General features: G+C 27.8%; 1 protein-coding gene across 2 annotated transcripts in view; it reads right to left on the bottom strand.

Moving 5' to 3' along the window:
- The window catches only part of Optix (optix), a 266,570-nt gene that overhangs the window by 167,280 nt on the left and 72,352 nt on the right, over positions 1-26,938 (bottom strand). Inside the window, exon 1 of one of the 2 annotated variants that reach the window (XM_075370843.1) lies at positions 5,352-5,983. The exons of the other annotated variant lie outside the window; for it this stretch is intronic. Coding sequence (XP_075226958.1) covers positions 5,352-5,983 — 632 coding nt within the window. Of the gene's footprint in view, positions 1-5,351; positions 5,984-26,938 lie in introns of those variants that run through there. 2 annotated transcript variants of the gene reach the window in all.

Raw genomic sequence — 26,938 nt, forward strand, 5'->3', positions numbered from 1 at the left:
TTTGATAAAAAATTGACGACACATTTTTTTAAAGTGTGTTTCTGAAAATGTAAATATATTAAAATAATTTTTTTTTCATTTTACTTAATACCTTTGTATGATTACCTGTAAATTTCAAAACTAAGCCATGAGAAAACATTTTAGTAATTTACACAACAGTAAACTTATTAAAATTGCTACTTTTTAAATTAAAAATTATATTTGTTAAAATCTGAGATGCACCAGACTTAAAACACAGTGGTCATTTAAAATATTAAAATAAATCTATATATAAAAATTTAATTTTAACTTTTAGTTGATTTTATAATCTGGTTCATTTCAGGCTCAAACAACTAACTATTTTAACAGATATAATTTTGCTCGGTGATATCGTTATTGTTATCCAGCAATCAATACGTATAAATAAAAATACAATATAGAAATTATGGTAAATTTTATGGTTTATTTTTTCCCTAAATAGCTACGCCTGACCAGCATATGTTTTTATTAAAAACATGTTTCAATAAATTAACTATTATTTATATTTTGTAACGTAACGGTTCAGAACGCAATATATTACAGTTACACGCAATTATACAGATCATTAAATAGACGAACGTGCAATTTATAATATACTAAAGTAGATTCTATCTAATTACAATTAAGTACAAGTTATGATATTTTAGAGATACCTAAAACGTCGATGAAACCAGTTTATTTACGTTACATTTAAATTCTAACGAAAAGAAAACAACTTCTTTTTTAACCATAAGAAAGAGGTGTAAAAAACATCTAACTTTTTACACAGGTGTTTTAACAGTATATGTATCTCTATGAATACTCGTATTACATGAAATTTATACCTTCCGCTGTAATAATACTTGAGAAAAGTTCTACTAAAATAAAATTAAAGATTTATAATAAAAGTAATGTTTAACAGGGGAAATATAAAAAGCAGACTATCATAATTTATTGTCCCAGTTGTTTAATTTATCGGTATTCTTGTTACTGTTAAACTTACGATTACTTAAGACTTGTTGAGGCTGACTGTATTAACAATATAACTCAATATCGTCTTTTTACTTTAGAAAGTAATGTAATAATCTTATTGTTATATTATAACTTAGCTTGTTTGTTTTTAAGAGTAATCTGTAAGTTATATTTCCTGTATGTTAAATTTATGCATTTAAGTATAAACCACTAAAATATTTATCATAATTTGTTTTTATTTTTTATTTTTTGTATTTACTTATATAAATGTCTTAATTTATATAAATTGGTAGCTTAAAAACATTCTAACAAGTTCGTTAAAATATATTGTTCATTTTTTTTTGTTGAAATACATTATATTTTTTTTAAAGTGCAGTTAAACTCAATAAAGGAATACTGAACGAAAAATTATCTTTCTTTTTTACGTGAGAAAAATTAATACAAAATTCATTTATTAATTTATTTATAACAAATTTAAGAAAAAAAGAAGATTTATTACAATAAATTTAGACTTTTGTAAAATAAAAATATTTTTTTAATTATTGTTAAAAAATACTCACTTTGGTTTATTACAGGAAAAAAGAGATTGCCCCAAAAAATTGTACCCCGAAAAAAGAGTAAAATATATTTATTTAGGGTGTATGTGTATATATGTATGATCATTTCTCCACCGTAACAGATCTACGGCTGAACCAATTTAGATATATGATCCCGCGTTGGAATTCTTACCTTACCGGGTGTGCCATAGGCTATATATATTTCTATATATATATTTAAATAAACTTAAAAGAAAAATTTATGCTATATACAAAATTGTCACTCGCACGCTCGTTAATTATTCTGTATTAAAGAACAATGTTCTTTGGCAGTCGTATTTTTTAATTTTTAATATTTATCTCTTGTACATTATATACAATACCAATAATTCGTTTCTGTAAACAACTTCAGCATAAAATAATTTTTATTTTTTATCATTTAAGAACATTTCTTTAAGAATTAAATTTTAACAATAAACAAGACCAAAAAACGTAAATAAATAATTATGAAATAAAAGATTTAATGATGTTCACTAGTTTGTTCAAACATCATTATCCTTTGTTTCTTCTAACTTTCATAGAATATCGATTATGAACCATTTATTTATGGTAAGAGTCATAGGCAATGTCTTAAGCGATTTTAGAAAAAAAATCTGAGTAGAAAAATTTGAATATCAAAGTGATGCTTTATAGCAAATTAACATAAAGTAAGAAAATTTGATACGGAAACGAAGAATTATTGTATAAGTACGATAACGTTAAAAATGTAAGCGTTTATGTACCAATTTTATAAAAAATATTCAATATAGTACAACATTTAATTAAATTGATAATATTTACACTTAATTATTAATACTTTATAATTAACATAAATAAATTGATTTTTGTTTAAATATAATTATTAATCGTTAAAAAAATAATTTATAGCGAGCGAAATTATAATTTATGTAATTAATCAATCAAAATTTTAAAATTATACCTTACAGAAAATTATTCTACAAGTGATAAATTAAAATTGTCTAATTTATGTTATTTTCTTTAATATAAGCTACCTATTTCTTGCCTTAACATATCCTATTATAAGAATGAAATGATACTTTTTTTAAGTTGAATTTTTTATTTATTCTAAAAATAGCTTTATACAAACAATAAATTTTATAATATTTAAAAATAGGCTGTTTTTATTTCGAATCGTATTAGTTTCTAAAGACAATAAATTTTAAAGATACATGTCGTTTTAAATCACAGTAAATTATTTCTACAAAAGGTATAATATATAAACACAGTTTTTAATATCTTTTTTATTCTGTAATATATAGGCAACATTAACTAAAAGGAAATATATTTTTAATTTACCGTTTCTTTTTATATATCAAAGTAGTTTTGTTATTTTTTTCGAACAACTATTTAAGAATTACTAAATAAATATTAACAGCGTTTTTATTTGCAGAAAAATTTATTACTAGGTTGTGCTATGTACGAAGTTTAAGCAATTCGTTTAATTTTATAACTGTCTTCAACGCTACGCTTTAACATTTCTATAAGTATATTTGTATAAATTATTTACACAAATTTTTATACTATGAAGGTTTGTCACTAAGTTATGAAGTTGAATCTATGTTTTGAAAAAGAATATTGCATTATTTAAGATATTTTATTAATTTACGGTTTGATTTACAGTAAAACAAATTTTATTTTAAATAATTTCCTAATTAAATATTTTTTTTTAATTTGTATTGTTATCTTAATGGCATAACCGATCGATTTAACTGAGATAATGAATGAATCTACGGTAAACTTATTCTTAACAAATATTAATTAATTATGAAAGTTCGTGTTGTAGTATTATTGTACGTAGCTTCTTTTTTAATTTTACTTTTTTATTTTTAATTAATAAACAAACAACAAATTGTAAGTAAAAATTTCATTTTCAATAGAATTCAATAACTGTAACTTTTTACGTTAAACATAAGACCCGATGAAACAATAGTCCAACTTAATGACTGAAAAATATTTTTTTTCCAGTAATTTATTATAGATATCGTTTTCCAATTAAATTATAACTTTACTATCTGTCAACAGTAGTCTGTACATTTTAAAAAGAGTTTAAGCAAATAGAAGCGATTATCATACGTAATATTTTCTTTGGATAACATTATTTTATTTCAAATTAAACGACTATAAAAAGTGAAAAAATCCTACTTATATTTTTTTATTTAAAAAGATTGAAAAAAAAAATACATAATTACATAATATAGGCCTGATTCGTATTAAAATCAAACAAGTTTAATATTAATTTTAGTATATGTCTGATACGTTATACATAAATAACGTAACGGCTTTATCACTTTTAAAATGAGATAGCTTTTTAAAATACAAATCACTATTGTTAATTTTTTTTATAACCTATTTGATGATTTAATTATCTCAAAGTTCAATTTGACAAAGTTCTAAATAAAATTTACGGATGTTTTGTTAGTGTGAAACGTTTACTCGATAAAGATTACTTTTATTAAAGGTTTTATTTTTAAAACAAAAATTTTTTCTTAGATGAAAATGTAAAAATTTCACTAATATTTTTTATTTCAAGCAGATCTATCTCCTTCAAAAATAGCAATGTTAAATTGATTACAGTTTATAATTGTTACACTGTTTTTGTAGTCTTATTTTACTATTTTAAATTAATACGTATTCTTAGTGAAAAACTATTTTCGGAGTATTATTTGCACTAGATTAAGGCAATGAAAACTTTATTTTGTAAAGCAGGCATTTATTAAATAATAAATTTCCATATTTTAAATATAAAAATAATTATTAATATGATATAAACCTAATAGTAGGCATATTTATTTATTATTAATTTATTTCTATAATTTAATTTGTTAACCTATAAGTATAAAAAAAATTGAATCAAATAGGATATCTTTATTTTAGCATAGAATTCGTTTAAATTATACGTAATTAAGGTTATAAATAAAATTATTTATAGTTAATAAATATATAGATAACCTGACGAACAATTTTATGCAATTTATAAAATAAAGGAAAACATTTTTCAAGCTTTTGTGAAATTTAATCCTCTTTAGTATTACGGTTTAAAAATAACTAATCAAAAAGATTTAAATTAGAGGGTAACTGATAAAATCAGGTCAGAATATGTAATAATTTGATAATATATTCAAATTTCAGTGGCTTCCTAAATTGTTCATTATTAAATCTATTAACAGTCTAATTATTGATATAAGTAACGTGATTTAAACGCACACAATTTATTATTATTTTTTTAAATTAATATTTAATAAAAAAATAAAAAAAATACAGATTAAATTACAGGCTAAATCAAAATAGCGTACTGGTAATTTTTAACCCAATTTTTCGTTTTAATTTTTTGTTATCCTATGACTTTCAGCCTAAATTTTCGTTTTTTATAATTATTGTGTTGTTTATTCAGTCCATAATGTAAATTTATGTTTGATGGAAAAAGAATTCTATCAAAATAATTTAAAAAATCACTTTTTCTTATGGTTTATAATCTAATAGCCAGGTAATTAATTTTAGATTCTACTAATAGTAAAATATTTATTTTTAAAATTGTTTTGTATCACAATAAAATTTTATCACATAAACTTTCAATTTAATTTATCTTTACTGATATATTACCAAGCAAATAAAAACCGATCGCGCAAATTTTTATAAAACTGATAATATCATAAAATTTTCGCACATTATTAGGGTATCGAATACAACTTGTTAGATAACACAGAAGACACATTTCCTCAAAGACACGTTCATTCATAGTTTTGGTATTATATCGTTTGATTAAAATTATAGTTTATTAAATCGTACCTGTTTTTAGCAGCAGCTGCCCTATCTCGCTGCCTTCGGTTCTTGAACCAGTTGCCGACTTGTGTGGGTGTCAGTCCGGTCGCCTGGGCGAGTTCTCTCTTCTTGGTCGGATTAGGATACGGATCCTGAAGGTACCATTCCCTCAGGAGGCTTCTCGTTCTCTCTTTAAAGCAATGTGTCTTTTGTTCCCCGTCCCATATCGTACGCGGAAGAGGGAACTTCTTCCGAACTCTGTATTTATCTACCGGTCCTAACGGTCTACCTCTAAGCTTTTCCGCTTCCTGGTAATGCGCTTCCAGCCACATAGCTTGTAGTTTACCGTGCGAATCTTTTGTAAATTTATGTTGTTCTAATATGGCATACATCTCTCTGTAGTTTCCACTGTGGAAAGATACGATCGCTCTCGCGCGAAGTACGGCTTCGTTCTTATTCAATTCACCGATATTCGGATGCGCGACCGGTAGACTCCACAGGAACCTAGCCAATCTTTCGATATCGCCGCTTTCTTCTAACGTCTCACAGACAGCGGCCACCTGTGAGACGGTAAAGTTTAAGGTCGGTAACGCGAATACCGGACTCGGTACGACGAGCCGCGGCGACAAGGCCATGCCCGGTTCTCTCTCGCTGATCATCTCGTGCACTGAACGGCAGGCCGGTCTCCGACCCCCAACTCCGCCCTGATTGGCCCGCCTCAACGCGTTGCTATGGCGACACCCAATCAACGCCAACCGGCGCACTCACCGGATAGGTTTCAGCTCGACAGCGAGCCGCTATGGATCTGCGACTGAGATTCACCGACCACGGGAGGGGGACAAACAACAACAACGACGTCGACGGTACACGGTAGGAGAAGGGAGGAGAGCTTCGACTCACAGCAGCTCGTTGCACCATTAACACGCTACTTTCCTTCCAAACCATCAAATTATTCCCTTTCTGACTGGATATCTTCTTCCTCCTCGTCCTCAACTAAATACACCCGTCCTTGTCTGCGAACCCCTCTTTCCCTTTCAACCCTACAACGCCGATACATCGATTTCCATCCAGTTCACTTGACAAATCAAAAATGATTCTGCACAAATAAAACGTATTTTATTTCTAGCTTTTCAACTTCTAACCTATTAATCGATACGTAGACAACAATCGGCAACAAGACTGCAATACGTATTAAAATCATCCGTTTGCACAGTCGACCTAAAAAAGATTACCTACCGTTTGATTAAAAAAATATTTATACAAAGCATATAATATTTTATTCTACCTTCTATTATTAATTTTTTAATAGCGAGATAAGCTATAATTTTTTTTTTCATTCTAAATGAACTAATACGTTAATTATTTGTGAAATTAATTATTCTTAATTTAAATATATTATTAATTGTGGCCTATTTTTATTTTACCTCGCCTTTTATGTCTTATACTTCAGTAGGCTATTGATTACAATTAAATGTTAACATATCTTGGTTAATATTTTAAATTTAAGCTAAACTCTTATATTACTTAAAATAATTATACTGGTAAATATGGAATTTATCCTCAAGTGAAAAAAATAACCAATATGATTTGGTCATTTATTTTTCTCAGTAACTTATAATTTTGAATATTTTCTGTAATAAGTTTTATTTTACGGTGCTTAACTAATTTTATAGAAAATTATATAGTACGAAATGTATAACTATGGCATGTTTAACGAATTTTAATTGCACTTTTCCATGGATCGATTAGTTCTACATTTTAAACAGCCATTATTGAATAATTGTATTTAAATTTTTAAAAAAATAAACTTTTCTACTAGATTTATATATTAAATGTATATTAAAATTTTATATTATATATTTATTTATATATTTTTATATATTAAAATTTATATTTCTTATAAAATTCTAGTTGTAGTCTATACGAGCCCAAACGTGTGATAAGAAATTAAAACAGTGAGTGCTACATTAGGAAAAAATGATTTATTCATCTCATATCAACAGCTCCGTCCTTTGTTTATATTATTAAATCCAATTTTAACTGAATAATATTATTTTAATTTATACTAAAATATAAACATTATTTAATTAAAATATAAAATTATCTATCCGCAAATTTAACAAAATACAAAATACAAAAATATGTCATTTGATATTCTACAAATTAAAAAAATCAAATAACATATTTGTTTTTTTTTTTATTATAATGAATTTTCATCATCAAGTAACGGCTCTATCCATCGATTTTCTGGAAATTTATTTATCATAAATTATTCCACTATGCAACACCATATCAATAATTGAGTATACGAGTTACGTTCAATTAACTATTAAGTCCATAACAATGATTGAAAATTAGCTTGATTTAATTACTATCACAGACTGAAAATTAATTTAATCTATATTGAAACTGGTACTTGTAGAATTTGATTTACAGAAGATGACCATCATCTCTAACTTAACTGTTATTAATAATCAATACAAAACTCGTATCGTATTCCATAAATAATTATGTCAATTGATAAACAGGCACCTCATTAGAAAAAAATATTTTTTAATTAAAATTTAACTATAAATTTAAAACTAAATTCTTCATTTATTTGGTTTTATTAAATATTAGTCGACTTTGTTAGCCTGTACATTAAAAATAACTGATAATACAAAATTTAAATATTTAAATTGTAAAAACCTTTTTTTCTGGTGGGTAGGACAGGTGAAGTATATTACAGTATCAAAAACTGACAAATTCAGATTCCGAAATCAAGTTCTCTAAATTTCTAAATTCTCTACATATCGATTATAATCAACTAAATTACGAAATTTCTGTATATAAACGTGTGTGTGCGCACACGCGCGTCTCTCTCTCTTATGTGTTCGTATGTGTGGCTCTCTATTCGGATATATGGTTGCAACATTTTGTTTTAAAATCTTAAAAATTGTTTGGTAGTGATTATTTACGTTTTTCAAAGTGTCGGTAGAGAGGATAGAGTGATAATGAAACCTTAAATCTCGAAGGAAACCGGATTTAATAAAAATGTATTTTCTCGTGATAGTACCTAGTTAATCGGTTAGGAAGTTACCATGATGGCTTCTATAACAGCTGATTTCGGGCTCGATTCCTGGTTAGGGTCTGATATTATCATTTCACCTCTCATTTTCCTAATTAAAATAAGTTCAAATTACGTTGTGTTCAAATTATAAGGTGATATTGTCATTTCACCTCTCATCTTTGTTAGGTTTCAACTGATTATCCTCTACTTTTTTTTCATGTAAGAATCAAAAGTACTTTTTCTTTCTCTTCCCGTTTTACTTTCCCTTCCCGTTTTATTTTCCCTTTAACCTTTCCACTGCTAATCCTTCGCTTAAAAGATTTTTTATATAGAAATGGCACAACCAAGATGTTTTCTTTTTCCTTATCTCTATTAAATTTTACTTCTCTCCTATCTCTTCAATATTTCCCCATTTCCTATTTTGTCTATCCATTTTGGTTTCTCCATGCTTCTCTGTAACATTTCAAAACTAATCAACTACTTTCAGATTTGTCACCGTACTCTACAGTATATTTAGCAAACCTCTTTTTGACTTCATTCGAGTTCCTTCTGACTGTCAGAAATCCTCTTACCTTTTTAAAAGATCTACTGTTAAAATTTTACTTGCAGAATTTTAAAAGTTAAAAAAAATATGATCGTTTAAAAAAATAATAATATTTTTCTTTAAATTAGACGTTATTAGTGTGGAATAATCTGCCAACTTTACTGTAAAAAATTAATTAATCTCTATGTTAAAGGGAAGAGTCAATTAACAAATAAAAATAATATACTTGATCAAGTAATTTAAATATTGTATTTTAAGCAACTTTTAATTTTGTATGATGCATTTAAGTAAATTAGCTTAACTCTGTGCTACGGTAAGCTGCTGCACCGGAAGATTAATTTATGTAAATCTTTTTCTCTTTTTAATTTTCTGATGATTTCATATGTCATTACAAATCGTATTTTATTACTTTTTTGTGATAAAAATATAAATGAGTAAACTAATGAGAGAATGAGTAATGTCTTTAGGATAATATATAAGTAGGAAAAAGATTGATATTTAATCTCTTCATAAATGCTGGGAAAATTTAATAACATTTTTCTAGATTTTTCCTTCGATTTAAATGTTGTATAATATATATCATCAGGTATATAATTTGTACGTTCTGGTGAATTTTTACCACGTCCTAAATCATTCAAGAAAGTTATTTACCCGACAGTAGTTTGAAATCTTTCTACTTATTTTACCATTATGTTAACAAGAATATTAGGCAACATAATTTTAAATGAACTTTTTTAAAGTTATTTAATTTATCAGGGTATTTTACAGAACATAAATTTCATTTATAACTAAATTTTTTAACACCTTACTTGAGCTTATGGTAACGAATAGGAAATGGTGGAAATATTGAAGAGATAAGAGAGAAGTAAATTTTTGCAATTTGAGCAAAAGTCCCTTAAGGAATATTTTTTTAATATCTTTTTATATATTATCTTTTTATTTATATTCGGATCAACAATTAGTCATTAAGGATTGGTGTAAGTGAAAATGTATCGATAAACGTGTAGTCTTGAATAGATTCAGTCCGAACATTTCTGAGACGTGTGGTTAATTGAAACCCAACCGCCAAAGGACACCAGTATCCACGATCTAGAATTAAAATCCTAATACAAGCAACTAACTACTAGGAACCTGAGAACCCTCGACTTTGAAATCAGCTGATTTACGACGATGAGTTTTACCATTAGACAAGGTTAGAAGGTTAGGAATAAATTAAGCTAATATTAATTTAATAATTTAGCTGAACAAACTGTTACGGATTGATAGCGTTTTGTACAATAAAAAAAAACTAATTTTTCTCTTTTATATAAATAACAAATATTTTAAACTTAATATGTAGAATTTACAAAAATATTTACGTTCATTTGTTTTATTAATTAAAGCAACTTGGAAATTCCGAAGAAAATTTCATTGCTGGGAATAAAAAAAGTAAATAGCAATTAGTTGGTCACAAAACGTATTCTTCTTTTTGAAATAACAATCAGAATTTAAAACTTTTCAGAGGTATTAACACTTATAATGAAACAAAGACTATGTTACAGTACAATACTGTTTATTCATATCAATTTAACTTTATTTACAATTACAATTATATTATATTATTATATAGGTAGTAATTACAATTACTACCTATAACTTGGACGAAAATATTTAAAAATAAATTAATATTGCTTGCTGCAAGAACGTAATCACATAAAAATGATGTTATAGACAATATTTACATTTAAAGATTACATTATTGGTTTTCACCAAAACGTGGCAGTTATACATTACTCATCCGTCCTACTGCTAATATTATTTCACAAAATCATGATCCAATAATTAAATAATGAAAATCCGAATATTCATGAAGTCATTAATAATATAATGAATAATTATTCATATAATAATATTCATGAATACCTTAATATTAGCAATCAATTCTGAATTTTTTTTTTCACTAAGTTACATTTATTTCTTTATTCTATTTTCATTTGAAAACTCATTATTAAACATTAAAGAAAACCCCAGTTATCGTAATATCATGGCATACAAAACATAACTGAACCAAATATTTGAGGTGAAGAAGCAGTTAGGTTTCATAATGTAAAATCTCATTTTAAAAACGAATGATATTTTATTTTTGTACATCTTACATCCTCTGTTATCTGTTTCATATTTTCAAATATTTTAATACTATCTTTTTATAATATTTTACCATAAATTTCATTTTTCTCCTAAATGGTCTCATGAGATTAACATTTTATTTCATATTTCATGAAACCCATGTAATTCTAAAACTATTACTGTAATACTTTTTTTTTAAGTTTTCCTATTTTTGATCATTCTTGCTTAATTGTTATTTATGTTTATGTGGACACTATATTAATTTTTTTTTTAATTCCATGTAAATCGTAAACTTGTCTGGTACCGGAATATTTCTAGTCTAGATGAAATTTTTCTGTCATATATTAGTCAGCGATTGTTATCCACTTTTTTCATCTGTTTAACGTTTTTTTTTTTATTTAAATAACTTACTATCTAAATAACAAATTTTGTAACTTCGATTGTATTTTTTTCCTATTTTAATATTAAATTTCTTATTTATTTATTTATTTTTTTATTTACTTTCAAATTAAATTTATCTTGAGAGGTCCACTGCTAAGACAATAAATCCTGTATTCTTTATTCCTTATCTGTTGATTTAATCATTTTTACTATTTCTTTAGGATTGTACTGAATTTTTTTATCAAATAATTATTAAAAAAGCACTACTTTTTGTACTACACAATCACTTTCCTGTTTTCTACTATTATTTTCACAACCTATTTTTTATAAAAATTTATCAATTAAAATAACTCTATTTGAATTATAATTTATTAAAATAAAACTACTTATTCTATATAAACAACATTTTTTTTACCTCGGTGTTTAATTTACAATCGGTTCCCATTTACCTAACTAAGTAAATTTGAATACAAAAAAATTTCATGCAAGGAGTGGGTTTCCATGCAAATTATTCAGAGAACTGTATATGTATACATATGAATGTACAACATGAGTCCAAGAAACATTGATGAAATTCAGAGCATAAAAAAGCAAAGAAAACATAAAACATAGTCTTATTAATCAGCTGAAGAGTAACTAATCAAAAAACAAAAATTGGGAAACAAATCAAAGTACCAAAAAAAGTAACTGGTGAAACAAAATAAAGAATTTAACGATGCACAACACCCTAGGGTAGCTGATTCACATCAAATTACAGATAATAGCGTCCTCACTGTTATCCAGGAAATTATCTTATACCGAATCGCCGAATCTCCTCTCGAACGGTTGGCAATCCCAAATAATCGTGTATTTCAGTGTTTTTTTTCTGCAAACTACGGCCTTCCGCGTTTCTGTTATATTTCTCAATAGTTTGTTCTGGAATCACTGCACGACTCAGATGATACTCTCACTTTTTGTAATCCACAGTTGTACTCCGTAGGTCCAAATCCGTTTCAGGACCGCTATGTATAGCAATTGCGTGTTAGAGAATGATAGTTGTGATCCCCTGTCTAACAAGTACGCTGCTTCTTTTTCTGTTTAACATGATTCCTCCACGTCAGACGGCGATCCATTATTATATGTATCGCACGCTTTTAGCAAGCAGGGTAAAAATGCCATTAAGTTGAACTAGCGAGTTGTCACCCTTCCTCATCACAAACGTAACTTAGTTGGATTTACCTTTATCTTCCATTTACCTGACAGTTCGTTAATTAGATTTAATACAGTTTGCAGTTAAAAAGAAGCTACTAATGGACAGAATCCACAGCCAGGATCGCCGTGTCATCCACAAACGATGCAACTGGGATGTATTCTGGAGTCAAGGGTTCCGCAGTGAAGACCGAGAATTGAACCGGCCCCACAACTGATCTCTAATGAACACCCGATCAAATATCAAAGAATTCAGGCAAGTCTTGATTGTACTTCACCTGGGAAAAAAGTCCTTCCAGTAGATGTGTAGCATCAAGTAATACCATTCAAGAAAGATCCTTTTCAATTTATAAAGTAGCCCAGGAAGCCAAATCTTATCAAAGAAGTGCTGGACATCCAAAAAACAACCGAGCAATACATCTTCTCTTCTAGACACTTGTTGATAACGTTGAGTCACTTAACGTTGTTAAGTGACCGAGTCTAAGGCCATGTAAACAATAAATTTATAATACGTATTTCTAAATTACTTACTAGAATACTATGCAGAAGATTTAACCAAATATGGAATGTATGCTAGACAAAAAAAAAAAAGGTTTTAGGAAAAAGTGGCAGAAATTGAATCAGTTTTAATCCTTACGTTGATTTTATAACAAGACTTTTCAAATAAACAGTGCTGGATTGTAATAAAAGTATTTTCATCTAGATATAGGAATGAAACATGGCGGAATTATTTTATCTACAATAAATCTCATGAATATTCTGCGATGGTAATATCAAAAATCGTCAAAAAATTTATAAGCGTCTTAAGATGATTTGAATACTAGTTCGTGGATACCGGTATTCTTTGGTGGTTGGATTTCAATTAAGCACACATCTCAGGAACGGTCGAACTGAGACTGTACAAGACTAGACTTCATTTACAATCATACGTATCATCCTCATTCATCCTCTGAAATAATATTTTAAGATGATTCCGGAGGCTAAACAGAAAAAAAGATGACATACCAATAATGGCAAAGAAAGAGAAGTCTAGGAGGCAGATCTCCAAAAAAAAAAAAAAAAAATCAGAAAAAATTCCATTGCTCTCTAAAAGGGATATGAAGCTGTTTTAGTAGTTGTTAAAAATGCCTTCAACATTTCAAACACCCAAATATACTAAAATGGTTGATTTGGTTTCAGTATTTTTTTATTAAGGTATTTAAAATTGTATTTATTTTTTTTTTTTTATTCTTTGTAACAGAATTTTAAATTTTAATCATAATTAGTTTATTTCTTCTCTACAACTTTAAATAATTATATCTTTGAATAAGCTAGACTAAGATTATCCTTTTATAAAAGTATTCACTCTTTTATTTATTTAATTAGATAATTAAAATAATATAATAGTACACCAGTTATATATATGATGATGTGGTGAAATCAGTATTATATGTCTTAATAGCATAAAATAGGTGTGAAGTGAAGTGTGTATGTATAGGAATAAATACTTACAATAAAGTAATATATATATATATATTGGGTAGTCTACACAGTTGCTAATGATGGTCTTACTTATATAACAAACATATAAAACTGGGTGGTCAGTGAAAGGATGAATGTATTTTCTCACAAATAAAATCATTCTTTGCCCAGTGTTGTTCATTAGTCTACCTACCTACATACATTTTTTTTTTTTAATTTTATTCATTTCATTAGTTATAATTAATATTATAACGTTTTATTATTAATATAGTTCAGTAAAAATTAAGAGACATCGCCCTTAATTCTTCCTTTTGTTTTTCGTTTATTTATCTTTAATAAAAAGATCCGCAATAAACAGGCTATTCATTCACCAATTATTAATAGAAATGTTGCACCAGTAACTTTTTATTTTTAATAAGTATTTAATTTATAGGCTATATTATATTTCTATTCATTTTGTATTGGATTTATAATAAATGTGTTGATATAATAATTAGGCTTACTTGTTTTAATGCTATATATCAGCTATTCATTCATTTATTGCATTTAATTGGTTTTAATTTCGACACTTTGTTATTTTCATATTGTTTATTACCTTTATATTATATTATTATTGCTATTATTAAGTTTTGCATCATATTATATAGATTAACTTTTTATTCATTATACTAAAGAGATAATTAATTTATTTGAAAATTTTCTTAAAGGTATTAAATATAATAAATTATAGAGTGAAAGGATATCTCCTAATAAGCTTTTTTTATCTATTTATGCGTGTTAGGCTTATGCATGAATATTCCAGTGACGTAAGTTATTATTATTTTTTATTAATTAATCTAAAACCTCTCATATATATATATACAATTAAATCCATCCTTCTGTTCTTTATTCTCTATTCATCACAGATAGTTTCTCAAATTAAAATTTTCGCTAAATATCTTGACCCAAATATAACATTAAAATTATAAAAATTATTTTCTCTTAATTTTTTTTTTATTTGCAATATAATAACTCCAGTTATATTTTCGTAATTAGTATAAGATTCATAATGCATTTTTACATATCTTTTTGGAGCAGTTTACGTAAAAACTGCTATAAATACTAAATTTTTTTGTAGTGTTATTGTCTCTGGATAATTTTAAAATTATAAATGACATGCTTTAAGTAGATATTTGATTAATTAAATATGACTATCGCTAAAAAATATACATTTGTACATTATAAAAGTGCTTTTTACTATTATTTATAAAACAAATTTGGCCGAAAAAATGAATATAATTTCAAATGAAAGATTTAAATCTGAAGTACGTATAAATAGGCTTGCATAACTTATCAACCACTTATATATTTACACATAGTTATTTGTAACGCTGAGTTAACAATAGCACATCAAAAAGTTTGATAAATTTGTAAATTTGTACATATGATATCTTAAAACAATATTAAATTCATTATAAGCTATAATAGTAGTAGAAAACTTGGAAAGGCAACTGCAGTTCAAATTGTTATAACGTTTTAGTAAATATATTTTACTTTACTTTTTACTTTTTTTTATTTTAGAGACGTTTATTAGCCTCTTAATGACATTATAATTGAATGACAGGTCAAAGAAAAAAAACTAAAGATGTAAAAATAAGGATTTTCATATTTTGGTTGTCATAAGAAAGGAATTAGACGTAACAGATAGCAAAGATTGGATAGCAAACATTTATTGCTAGTGAGGTAATCAATTAATAAGTAAACGGAAGCAGGTCTGCTGGGACCTGTCCTCCACGAGGCGATGAACACATCGTTTGATCCACAAGTCGAGCCTTGGTCAACCGCAGGTATGGTGAAGTCCCCTACTGGTTGGCCCAATATTTATCTGGCCACGGCGTGTTTCAGGTGTAGTTACGTGCCAGGAGGAAAGCTGATGACCCCTTTTGCCTTTCTTGCGTAGAGCTCGAAACACCGGAACACGTCGTGTTCCACTGCGGGGCGTGGGCTGCTGAACGTCGCTGCTGTAAGTTGGTGACTGGGCTCCTAACAGTTAATACAATCATAGACTGTATGTTATCAGGGGCAGAGATGATTTTGTAACACGGATACTCCTGCACAAAGCCAATGAGGATGGGGCAGCAAGGGATTGAGGAACAGCCATCTGCGGAGCTGCCGTTCATCTGTGCTTGTACGGATGGGCGGCAATGATGAGGCACTGGGACTCTCTCATCCCTTTACGAAAAAGACCGAGACCCGGTGTGAGTGCCCTGCACAGAGTGCTCTCGGTAGAAGGATTGGCGTCAAGACCGAGTCCCGGCTTCTGGGGTGGAATCCAGGAACGACATAGTCGGGCTTGGATACCCCGCCCTAGGGGTTAGAGACAGGTAATGAAAAGACCTAACCGGGGAGCTGACCTTTCGGACTAGACTTACGGCCGGCTGACGGAAAGGCCCGTTTGAGTAGACAACCGCTTGATCTGTGCTTTGCTTTGGTGTGGATCCGATCCGGAGATAGGAAAAAAAACTGAAAGCAAAATAAAGGTAATAAAATACGATACAAAAGAAATTTAAATAAGGAGATTAAATCAACAGAACGCTTATACCAGAAGTTGTAGAATTTTGTTATTTCGTATTAAAATTCTGCAAATAATGGGAGAAGTAAAAGATGTAATAAAAACAGAATAAAAATTGTCGTTAACGGTTCTATGCAAAAAGCAAGTCTGCATATATTAAATATAAATTTAGGAGGAATGATTTACAAAGGAAGTAATTGCTAAAAAATTTTTTTCAGAGTATTGTTTTTTATCAGTAAAACACGAACAACCATGAAATCAGAAAAACAAAGAAAATTATGTGATTTTAAAAATTAAAAAATGAAATTTTTATTTCATAAAAAGTATTAGACAAAAGTTGAAGTTCACAATAGATACTTGGAAAAAAAGAATAAATAATTGAACCATACGTCAAAGAATGAATAAAATTGATAGGGTTATAGAAATTGTATACTGAAATGAATAAAAATAAATACAAAAAACATATTCCATTTATAAATTAATATTCCTTATCGTAGAATTGTTTTAATAATTTTATTACATTCAGAGGGTATATTAATCGTTAATTTGTGTACGTACGCACGAGCAGGCTTATGTTTGAAATAATATGGGATTTTTTGTTATTAATTAAACATTTACTATTACTTCTAGTATTTAATTAGACTATTAAACACACAAACACACACATTATATATATATATATATATATATATATATATATACACACACACACACACACACACACACACACACTCACACACACCTAATCTGTCCTGTTCCCTCCTTTCTTTTCACGACAGAAATAAATCATTTTACTAATAGAACTTTGGCATTGCTAAATATCGATTATGACTCAATCAGATTTACAAGAATGAGATAATAAAGTGTATGAATGTAAACAAAGAGAAAATTTGTTGATAAATACAAAAGTAGACAAAACATTTACTGCTTTCAATTTCTTCTTTTTTACATAATTGTAAATACTTTATTCCATACCGTAATAGTAGTACGAGAGATTACGAATTAATTCTTTTTTGAAGCAGGGTGTAGAAATTTACAAAAGTGTGAAATCCTTTTTTGATTTTTTTTTGGAAATTTAAGTAGAATGGGAATTGTAAATGATTCCATAATTTAAATACACAGGTGGACTGCTACGCAAAAGTATATATATATATATATATATATATATATATATACCTTCTGCCTTCTACTTTCTGCAATATACATTTTTTCGTTTGATATAATACATAATCTTTTGTTATGTTAAATTTACATAAATTAAAAATTTATGTTTTGTATTTTCTTTTATATTTATTCCTATTTTTTTTTTTTAATTCACTAATTTTAAGCTTTTCAATCACTTTATATAATATGTTAGAATAAATACTTTGTATCATGGATCTATCGGTCAGTTTGAAGGAAAGGGAAATAATTTGGCAACTGAAGCTTGAAATAAGGAAAAGATTTCATACAAACATATCCGAAAAAAATTTATCGAGTTTCGAATAGCAAAAAGTTTGGTTCGGATTCCAGTTCCCCCGGTGAAACGAGGTCATTAAATATTTTTAAGGCGTTATATAAAAAATAAACTTAATGATCTCTTAGAATTAACAGGTCGCAAAACTTTATCTTCCATAGTTTTTCTGATATCCAAGAAAAAAAAACTCCGTAAAGAAAAATACATTTTTCTTAAGGTTTGGAGTACAATAACTTTGTTAAATGATTAAAAAATGTGTAAATTTTATTGTCAAAACTTGTAAAGAATTTAATTCTGAAAAATTGATAATAAAATCAATTTTTATTATTATAGCTATATCTTTAGTACAATAAATGAAAAACGAAACCTTTGAAAAATTAAAATACTTTTAATTTACTTTTAAAAAAATACTCACGTGGTTTAGACTGTAGTAATTTGCAATAAATATTCAAAAATTTCACCACTGACATCGATGTCCTCGTGTTTCTTGATGAGAGCAGCAGCATTAAGAATGCGAGCGATCAGTTGATGATATGTGTCATGAGAATAGTATACTTCACAGCGCTCATGTTGAGACGATTATTAAAGATTTAACAAAATACTTTTCAGTTCGGAATTACTCATCCAGGATACCTATGTTGGTATTCTTTTACCGCAACTAGAGCACTTCCATCGCCAAAACCGAATACAAATTTTTTTTATTATTTCATTCTTGAAATGTGTTGGTGCTTAAGTTGATAGTACATTTCAATTGGCTTCGTTAATGAGAAATTTTCAAACACTGTGAGATATTCATTCTTAAAAAAATTCCATATAAATTATCCGCGTTACATGTATTTAGTGTAAAAGGTCTATTAGTTGGTTATCGATCATGACACTCCAAACGTTCACCGAAAATCGCTGCTGGAAATTTGATTCGATTATAGCATGTTGGTTTTCTTCAGACCACCGTGTTGTTATGCCGTTCCGGGTAAAAGTATGTTTGTCCAAAAATAACACAAGTAGAATTAAGTGGTAATTATTGTTAACCCATTGAAAAATTGCAGTCGTCTAGCATTGTCACCAAAATGGAGGTGTTGAACTTTCTTTCCGTGAGCATGTAATGTCCTCCATACTGTACTTTGTGAAATGTTGATCGTGTAGAAAAATGTTTCCCGTGTACGTTGTTACACTAAGTTGTACCACTTGAAGAATATTTTTCTTTTTATTACCATGTACCGGTTCACGTTGAAATAAAACATGATCGCTGGGAAGTATACCATTCTCACAATTATTAAAAATTCAACAAAATTTTTACAGTTCGGAATTACTCATCCAGGATACCTACGTTACCCACCGGATTGGTCTAGTGGTGAAGACGTCTTCGCAAATCAGTTGATTTCGAAGTCGAAAGTTCCAACTTTCAAATCCTATTAAAGGAATTTACTTTTATACGGATTTGAATACTAGATCGTGGGTACCGGTATTCATTGGTGGGTTTTTTGTTTTACCTCCGGTTCGCCGTTAGATATTGCTTCAGAGGATGAGATGAATGATTTGTAGCGTGTGTGAAAATGCCATGCCTGACCGGGATTCAAACCCGGGACATCCGGATGAAAGGCCGAGACGCTACCATTCGCGCCACGGAGGCCGGCGTTCTTTGGTGGTTTGGTTTCAATTAACCACACATCTCAGAAATGTTCGACCTGAGACTGTACAAGACTACAGTTCAGTTACACTCATCCTCTGAAGTAATACTTGACGGTGATTCCGGAGGCTAAACAGGAAAAAAACAAGAGAAACCAACGTTGGTATTCTTCTACCGCAACTAGAGCACTTCCATCGCCAAAACCTATACAAAGATCATATCAGCATTTTCTACATGAGTGAAGATACGAGGAATTTTTCAAAACAAAGAATTTAAAACGGAATTCACTTTTTTAAGTTCGGATGTAATGAAGTTACATAAAATATTACATAATTTGATTCTCATAATTAAACACAGTCAAAATTACGTAAAAAAAAAAAAAAACAAAACCACGTAACGTTTATTAACACTAACATAATTTTGTAACAATGAATAGTATTCAAATTAATTTCAAAACATACTGTTAATGTTGCAAAACTAATATTTAAAGGTCTAAATTTACTGCACTAAAAACAGCTATTTTTAATTTTTATAATTTCATAATTTTTACAATTCGTATATTCTCCTGTTAAGTTTTGTTCTCTATTTATTTTTAATAATAAAATTTGATTTTTTTCATAAACTCTATTACATCAATTTCCTTAAAATAAAATTGTCTACAAGGTACGATTAAAAATTTACGCATTTTATTTGTAATTTAACAAAGTTATTGTACTTCAGATCTAAAAATCGTGTTTTAGGTCAACCGAATTTTTCTGTTTTACGATAGATATCAACAAAATCACGGAAGATACAGTTTTGGGACAAATTTTATTAAATTTTGAAACTATAAAAACATAACCATCAAGTTTATCCCTTATATAACGCCATAAAAATTTCATTATGACTTCATAATGCAGGGGAACTGAAATTCAAGCGAAAATGTTCTGTATCTGTAAATCCTCGAAACGCCAAAGAATTTTTGGACGAATATACTTTGTATATAGTTTTTTCTTACTGCAAAGTCTAGGAACAGTTGCCAAATTATTTTTTTCTGGTACCACTAGATAAATGCGTTAATAAAATAATAAGAGATTTAAGAGAGACATTTTTGACAAATTGTAAAAATTTATACAAAGAAAAACTTAGTTAGTGAATCATAAAGATTGTAAATTAATCAGTTTGAATAGATCGTTTAAAATGATATTTAAGTTGAATAATTGGAAATTTTTTAAGAATTAGTTTTGGTGAAAAAAGAAGATATGCCAGATAGACTACTATGTTAAAGACATATATTTTGAAAGTTATTTTATACGCTTTAAAATTACAAATAATTTTCAGAAATAAGTTATTAGACTTTTTCTGTATGCTATGAATGATAATAATTTATAAATGCCAATTAAAAATAAAAATTTAGTATCTCTAATGCCTTAAAAAATCTCGCTATCAAATAACATATGCAAGTAATTTTCTTTCGTCACTTTAATAATAAAAATAAATTACTCTTTCGATGAATGAAGTAATTTGAAATAATCTTTCGTTAAATAAGTTTTTAAATACTCATTTTCAATTGAGGAAAAACCTGAAAAAAAAATTTTAAGTTTATTTTGGAACCTAGTTTCTTAATAAAATATACATCTTCAAAATAGTTCTAGTTTTGAATATTAATTCCTGGAAATTAATTATCTTGTTTGAAATCATATTATTTTATTTTTTACTTTCATTATTCAAATAAAAAAATACTCTCAATAGAAAAATGTTTGGTTTACTACAATGGGTATATTTACTTCTGTAAAAAAGAATAATTTTATATTTCATCCGGCCAGTGTTTTTAATTCAATAGTTTTCTATAAAAACAACGTATTACAAAATTTTTGATTAAATAAATAATAGGTTTATTTATCTATTCCAGAACGTAAAAGCAGGCCGTTTATCTTTTATAAAATAAATTGGCCTTTAGTTTATCTACTATCAATTGAGTTCATATATTATTTTAATATTAATGTGATATTTTTCATTGCATTACGCATTAGTTTAGATTAAATGTAAACTAATATTTAATAATTATATAAACAAATAAATTTTGATAAAAATCGATCGCTTATTTTTTCCTACTTTCCGTAACGAATAGCCTACAACAATATGAATAATGTTTTATTTATAACTTTTTGATTTGAATAATTTCTTCCCCTAACTTTTGTTTTACTCTCCGAAATATATTACTACGATGAAAACCTCATGCTAATTAATTCCTTTTAGACTATAGTTCTTTTTTTATTAATATTAGATTTTTCTTACAATAATTGCCTTTGTTGAAAAAAAAGCAAACGGTAAAAGATGATTTATTTTTAAATACTATAACAGAAATTATATTTCTTAATCTTAAATTAGAAATTGCCGAGTACTGTACAAACTTATTTACCAGAATATCTAAATTTTATAAAATACACTTAATAAATATGCACGAATATTATGGAATTGATAAGTAATTCAAAATGAAAAAAAAAATAAAAATATATATATATATATATATATAGGTTTACTAAACGAAAAAGTACATCACAAATAAGATATAATTCACAATAGGAGTGTTGTTTTATCTTTTGTGATACTCAGGAACATTATGCTATACGTTTCAAGTGTTTTTTTCGAGAACAAGATGTGAATCGAGAACTAAAATTTGACCAATTTTTTTGAAAAAAATTACAGTTTTCAGTTCAGTAATTCCTGTTTAAAACTTAAAATTAGCTTAAAAAAAATCACATTGCACTCGTTGATACTGTACTGGAAATTTTGGTGTTTCGACTAATTTTAAATAGAACGGAAAACATTTACTGAAATTATTTTATATATTCTTACAAATATAATTGTTTTAAACTTTTTTTAACGGAATTTTTCTCGTATTGGGAAATTTAGAGTGAAAACCTACTGATGACAAGTTGTATGAAAAATTCGTCTTGGATGTATTAGTCTAATCGTTATAAACTGTGTACAAGAGTTTGTTAATAAAATTATTTCTTGTAATAATTTTCTGCTTAATTTTATCAACAAATTTGGTACTTAATGTATTATATGTCCATGATAATGAAATAAATATTAGATTATAAAAGGTTTTTTTTTTCATTATAGTTAATTTTTATACAGTTACGATTACACGATACATATACAAGACCATTTTTTTGTTTTTTACTTTCTTGTACGAATAAATGAAGTATTGCGATAGCGGTAAATTTCGGATTTCAGATTTTTACGGAAATACCCATTTTGACCATCCCTGAATCCATTTTGACTAGTTTCGGCGTGACATGATACGAGATACGTATGTATCTTGCATAACTCAAAAACGATTAGCCATAACATGTTGAAATTTTGGATTTAGGACTGTTGTAACATCTAGTTGCGTACCTCCCCTTTTGATTGCAGTCGATTGAACCAAAAGTGTCCAAAAAAGCCCAAAATCCAAAAAATTAGCTTTTTCTTAACTGCAGTAATAAGCCTTATAAAAGTAGTAATAAGCTTTTCAACGATATATCATAAATAGCACTTATTTTGACTGGTTTCAGAATTAAAGCCAAATGCCGGCCTCCGTGGCGCGAGTAGTAGCGTCTCGGCCTTTCATCTGGAGGTCCCGGGTTCGAATCCCGGTCAGGCATGGCATTTTCATCCACACTATAAATCATTTATCTCATCCTCTAAATTAATGTGCTTCCGGAGGTTAAATAAAAAAAATAAAAAAGAGTTATAGCCAAATACAATTTTAATTAATGAAATATTTGGTTCTTAAAAGGCATATCGGATGGAATCAGACTTCACCTCCTTTTTTTAACTTTTTTTTAATTTAAATATATTGATTTATTAATAATTATTAACCTCAGATTGTAAAAAAAAAAGTTACGATAAATAATTTCAATAAACAATAAAAAGAAATAACGTGAAAAAATATCTCTTGTTATTAATGAAATAAAATTTCATGTACTTTTCATTTTAAAAAAAATGTGTATATATAATTAAATAGGCGTACAAGGAAGTCATGTAGTGCCCACATCAGATTTTTTTATAAAGTTATTTATATAATCCTTTTATTCGAAAGTTAATTTAAGAAATTACACAAATACAAAATGTAATAGTTTAAATTAAGATAGAAAAATACACTATAAAGCTCTGGTTTGACAGTTATATCCCAAAATTCAATCATAATTTTTAATAGTATACTCTATCACAAAGAATTTCAAAGAAAATTTTAAAAGTTGTGAGTAAATTTAATAAAGAATTATATTCGAACAAACAATTGTTTGTAAAAATTAGTGTGAATTATCAAGATTAAGATGACCTTATAAAATATTATTCTCAATCTATGAAAATAGTTGAAATATTAAAGATTCTTAATTTGTTTACTTACAATTTAAGTATTCTTTGGGTTCACCCAAAGAAACCTTGATTTTTGATAGATGTTTTCATTTTTTAGACTTTTTTACGCAGAAAAGTTATAAAGAAGATTTACTGTCCGTTATTAGGAAATACAATTGTAATAAAAATGGGGATATATTTCATTCTACCTCAATACTAGTGACTTTTAAAAGGATAATTCAGTTTACGACTATTTTCCTTGTCACACTTTTCCCACTCATCTTTTCCCATTGCTTTAATCAATCCTTTTCTTTTATATCTTCCAGCAGTTATCTTTCCTATTAGAGATTTTTCTGATAAGCTTCTTCTATTCTCGCTTACTCTATAGCGGGCGGCGTACAGCTGTGCGCATTGCGTGCGAGAGAGATAGATAGAGCGAGTGGAACAGTTAGGTAGTCATTCCTTTACGACCCACCGGGTTGGTCTAGTGGTGAACACGTCTTCCCAAATCAGCTGATTTGGAAATCGAGAGTTCCAGTGTTCAAGTCCTAGTAAAACCAGTTATTTTTAAACGGATTTGAATACTAGATCGTGGATACCGGTGTTCTTTGGTGGTTGGGTTTCAACTAACCACACATCTCAGAAATGGTCGAAATGAGAATATACAAGACTACACTTCATTTACACTCATACATATCATCCTCATTCATCCTCTGAAGTATTATCTGAACGGTAGTTACGGGAGGCTAAACAGAAAAAAGAAGGAAGTCATTCCTTTAGGAAAACATCTCGTGTAGCTCCGTACACTTACATAGTATTCAGTATCATTGTCAGAGTTCTTACAATTTATATCGGATAATTAATAGCGCGGTAAGCCATCTGTCAGCCATGGGCACAGCAATACGTTACCGCTATACTGCTTCATCATTTTTCACTTTTTCCGTTTTATAATCTCCAGTATTCTTTTTTCTTCCATTTGAAATGTAGGTAGCATATTTTATACGCTTTGATTTAACTTGCTCTGTACACTCTGTCGTACAGCGGATTGTCAGAATTTGTTAAGTATAAAAAAACTTGTTGTTTACATCTAACGGAAAGTCAAAACCGCGCATGCTTACGAAAGATTTCGACGCAGAGTGCCAGTCAGCTGTGTTTTCTGTTACGTAAGAAAATGGGGTAGCCTGTAATATGAAGGTAAGTTATATATGGACAGCTTTCAACTAGTATCAGTGAATCATTGCTCTTAGATTTACGTATAAATGAGTTTGAGACGGTTAAAATTAATAATCCATCGTAATTAATATCCATCGTAGATTGATTTCAGAAGAAATCCATCTACGCACGTTTGTATACAATTGTGTGGAGTTACATAAAACATGTTAAAAGTGATACTTATACATTAAAAAATTACAGAAAAAAAACGAAATCTCACTATTTGAAAACTATTGAACTCAATTATAAATTGTTTGGAAAATTTTTCAAATACAAATATATTTAAAGATGCATTAAAAAAGAAAAATAGTTTCACTTTCACATTAAATCAAGAATAATCGTTTATAATAAACTTTTTGATTAAATACAAATAACATTTTAAACTGATAAAGGTGATCTATAAATTTGTTTTCTAATTACGGTTGTGAACGTACTTTTGTGTGAACATTTATTTACTACATCTCTGAGCTGCATTAAATTGTAATAAAGCATATTAAATGAATTTATTAACAAAATTCCTTTATGTTTTGTCACGAACAATAAAACCCTTTCATTGTATTACATTATATTTTATAATCATTTTTATTGATAATTTGCTATATAATACAAAAAAGGTCATTTTGAGAATATTTTTTAATAAATTCATTCAATATGCATTATTATAATTAAACTGTTTATAATGTAATTGTTGCAAAGTTCTTTAAGAGTACAAATCATATGCTCTCAATGAACTATTGTTAATTTATTGAGTAAGTAATTTCATTTTTTGCCGGAATGTTTAATTTACACCGGAACATAAGTAAATTTGAATACAAAAAATGACATGCAGAAAGGAGTCTCCAATGAAATCTGTCAAAGAATTTTATATATATACATATAAAAAGTAAAATAAATAAAAATATAAATCTTACTATATTTAAAAACTTCAAACTTTGGGATATTTCACCAATTTTGGTAGTTTGCGGAAGATTTAGTATAATCTAGCTGTACTTTACTATTAATATATTTTGAAAATTTTCTAATGATAGGAGAGGTTCTACTGGTGAAAATAATGAAAAAAGTACATATAACGTAGGTCTGGAAACGTTTTGTTTTCGAATTACGGCTAGCGAAAGACTTCGCCCGAATTTCAGGTCTTTTTTTCTAATAAAAAGAAGCCCTACCCTACTCTAATTTTTGGGACCAACGTAGCTTTGTTAAATGACCAATAAATGCAGAAGATTTAATAACAATAATCGCTATTAAAACAGAAAATAAAGCGTCAGAAAATCGTAATTTTTTTTTTCTTTACCTAATAAACATTCTTTTTAAAAACAAAAATGATAATTACTGAATATAATTTTTTTAAAAATAAAAATTTATAAAATAATATTTTAGATGCGCATATTCATTTATTTACACAGGTAAAACGAAATAATTACGTAAAAAATCTAAATTGAATTGTGTATTACTCTAGAAACATTGCATTTAAAAAAAAATTATTGTATAGTTTGGCAATATTAACAGCAGGTCAACAATGATAACTGTGTACTACTTTTGAATCTGTTGTCATAAATTATCTACCGATAAAGGAAGTGTAATGTAATATCGCAGTGTAAAAATGCCACTTCAAATAAAGAGAAATAAGCCAATATCATTTTTATTTATGGATTTTGTAACTGAAATTCTGAAGCTCCTCACGTGAATATCAGGAGTGATATACTATGTGCGGCT

Source organism: Lycorma delicatula, chromosome 7 (genome assembly GCF_047948215.1).
Source record: "Lycorma delicatula isolate Av1 chromosome 7, ASM4794821v1, whole genome shotgun sequence".
Lineage (NCBI taxonomy): Eukaryota > Metazoa > Arthropoda > Insecta > Hemiptera > Fulgoridae > Lycorma > Lycorma delicatula.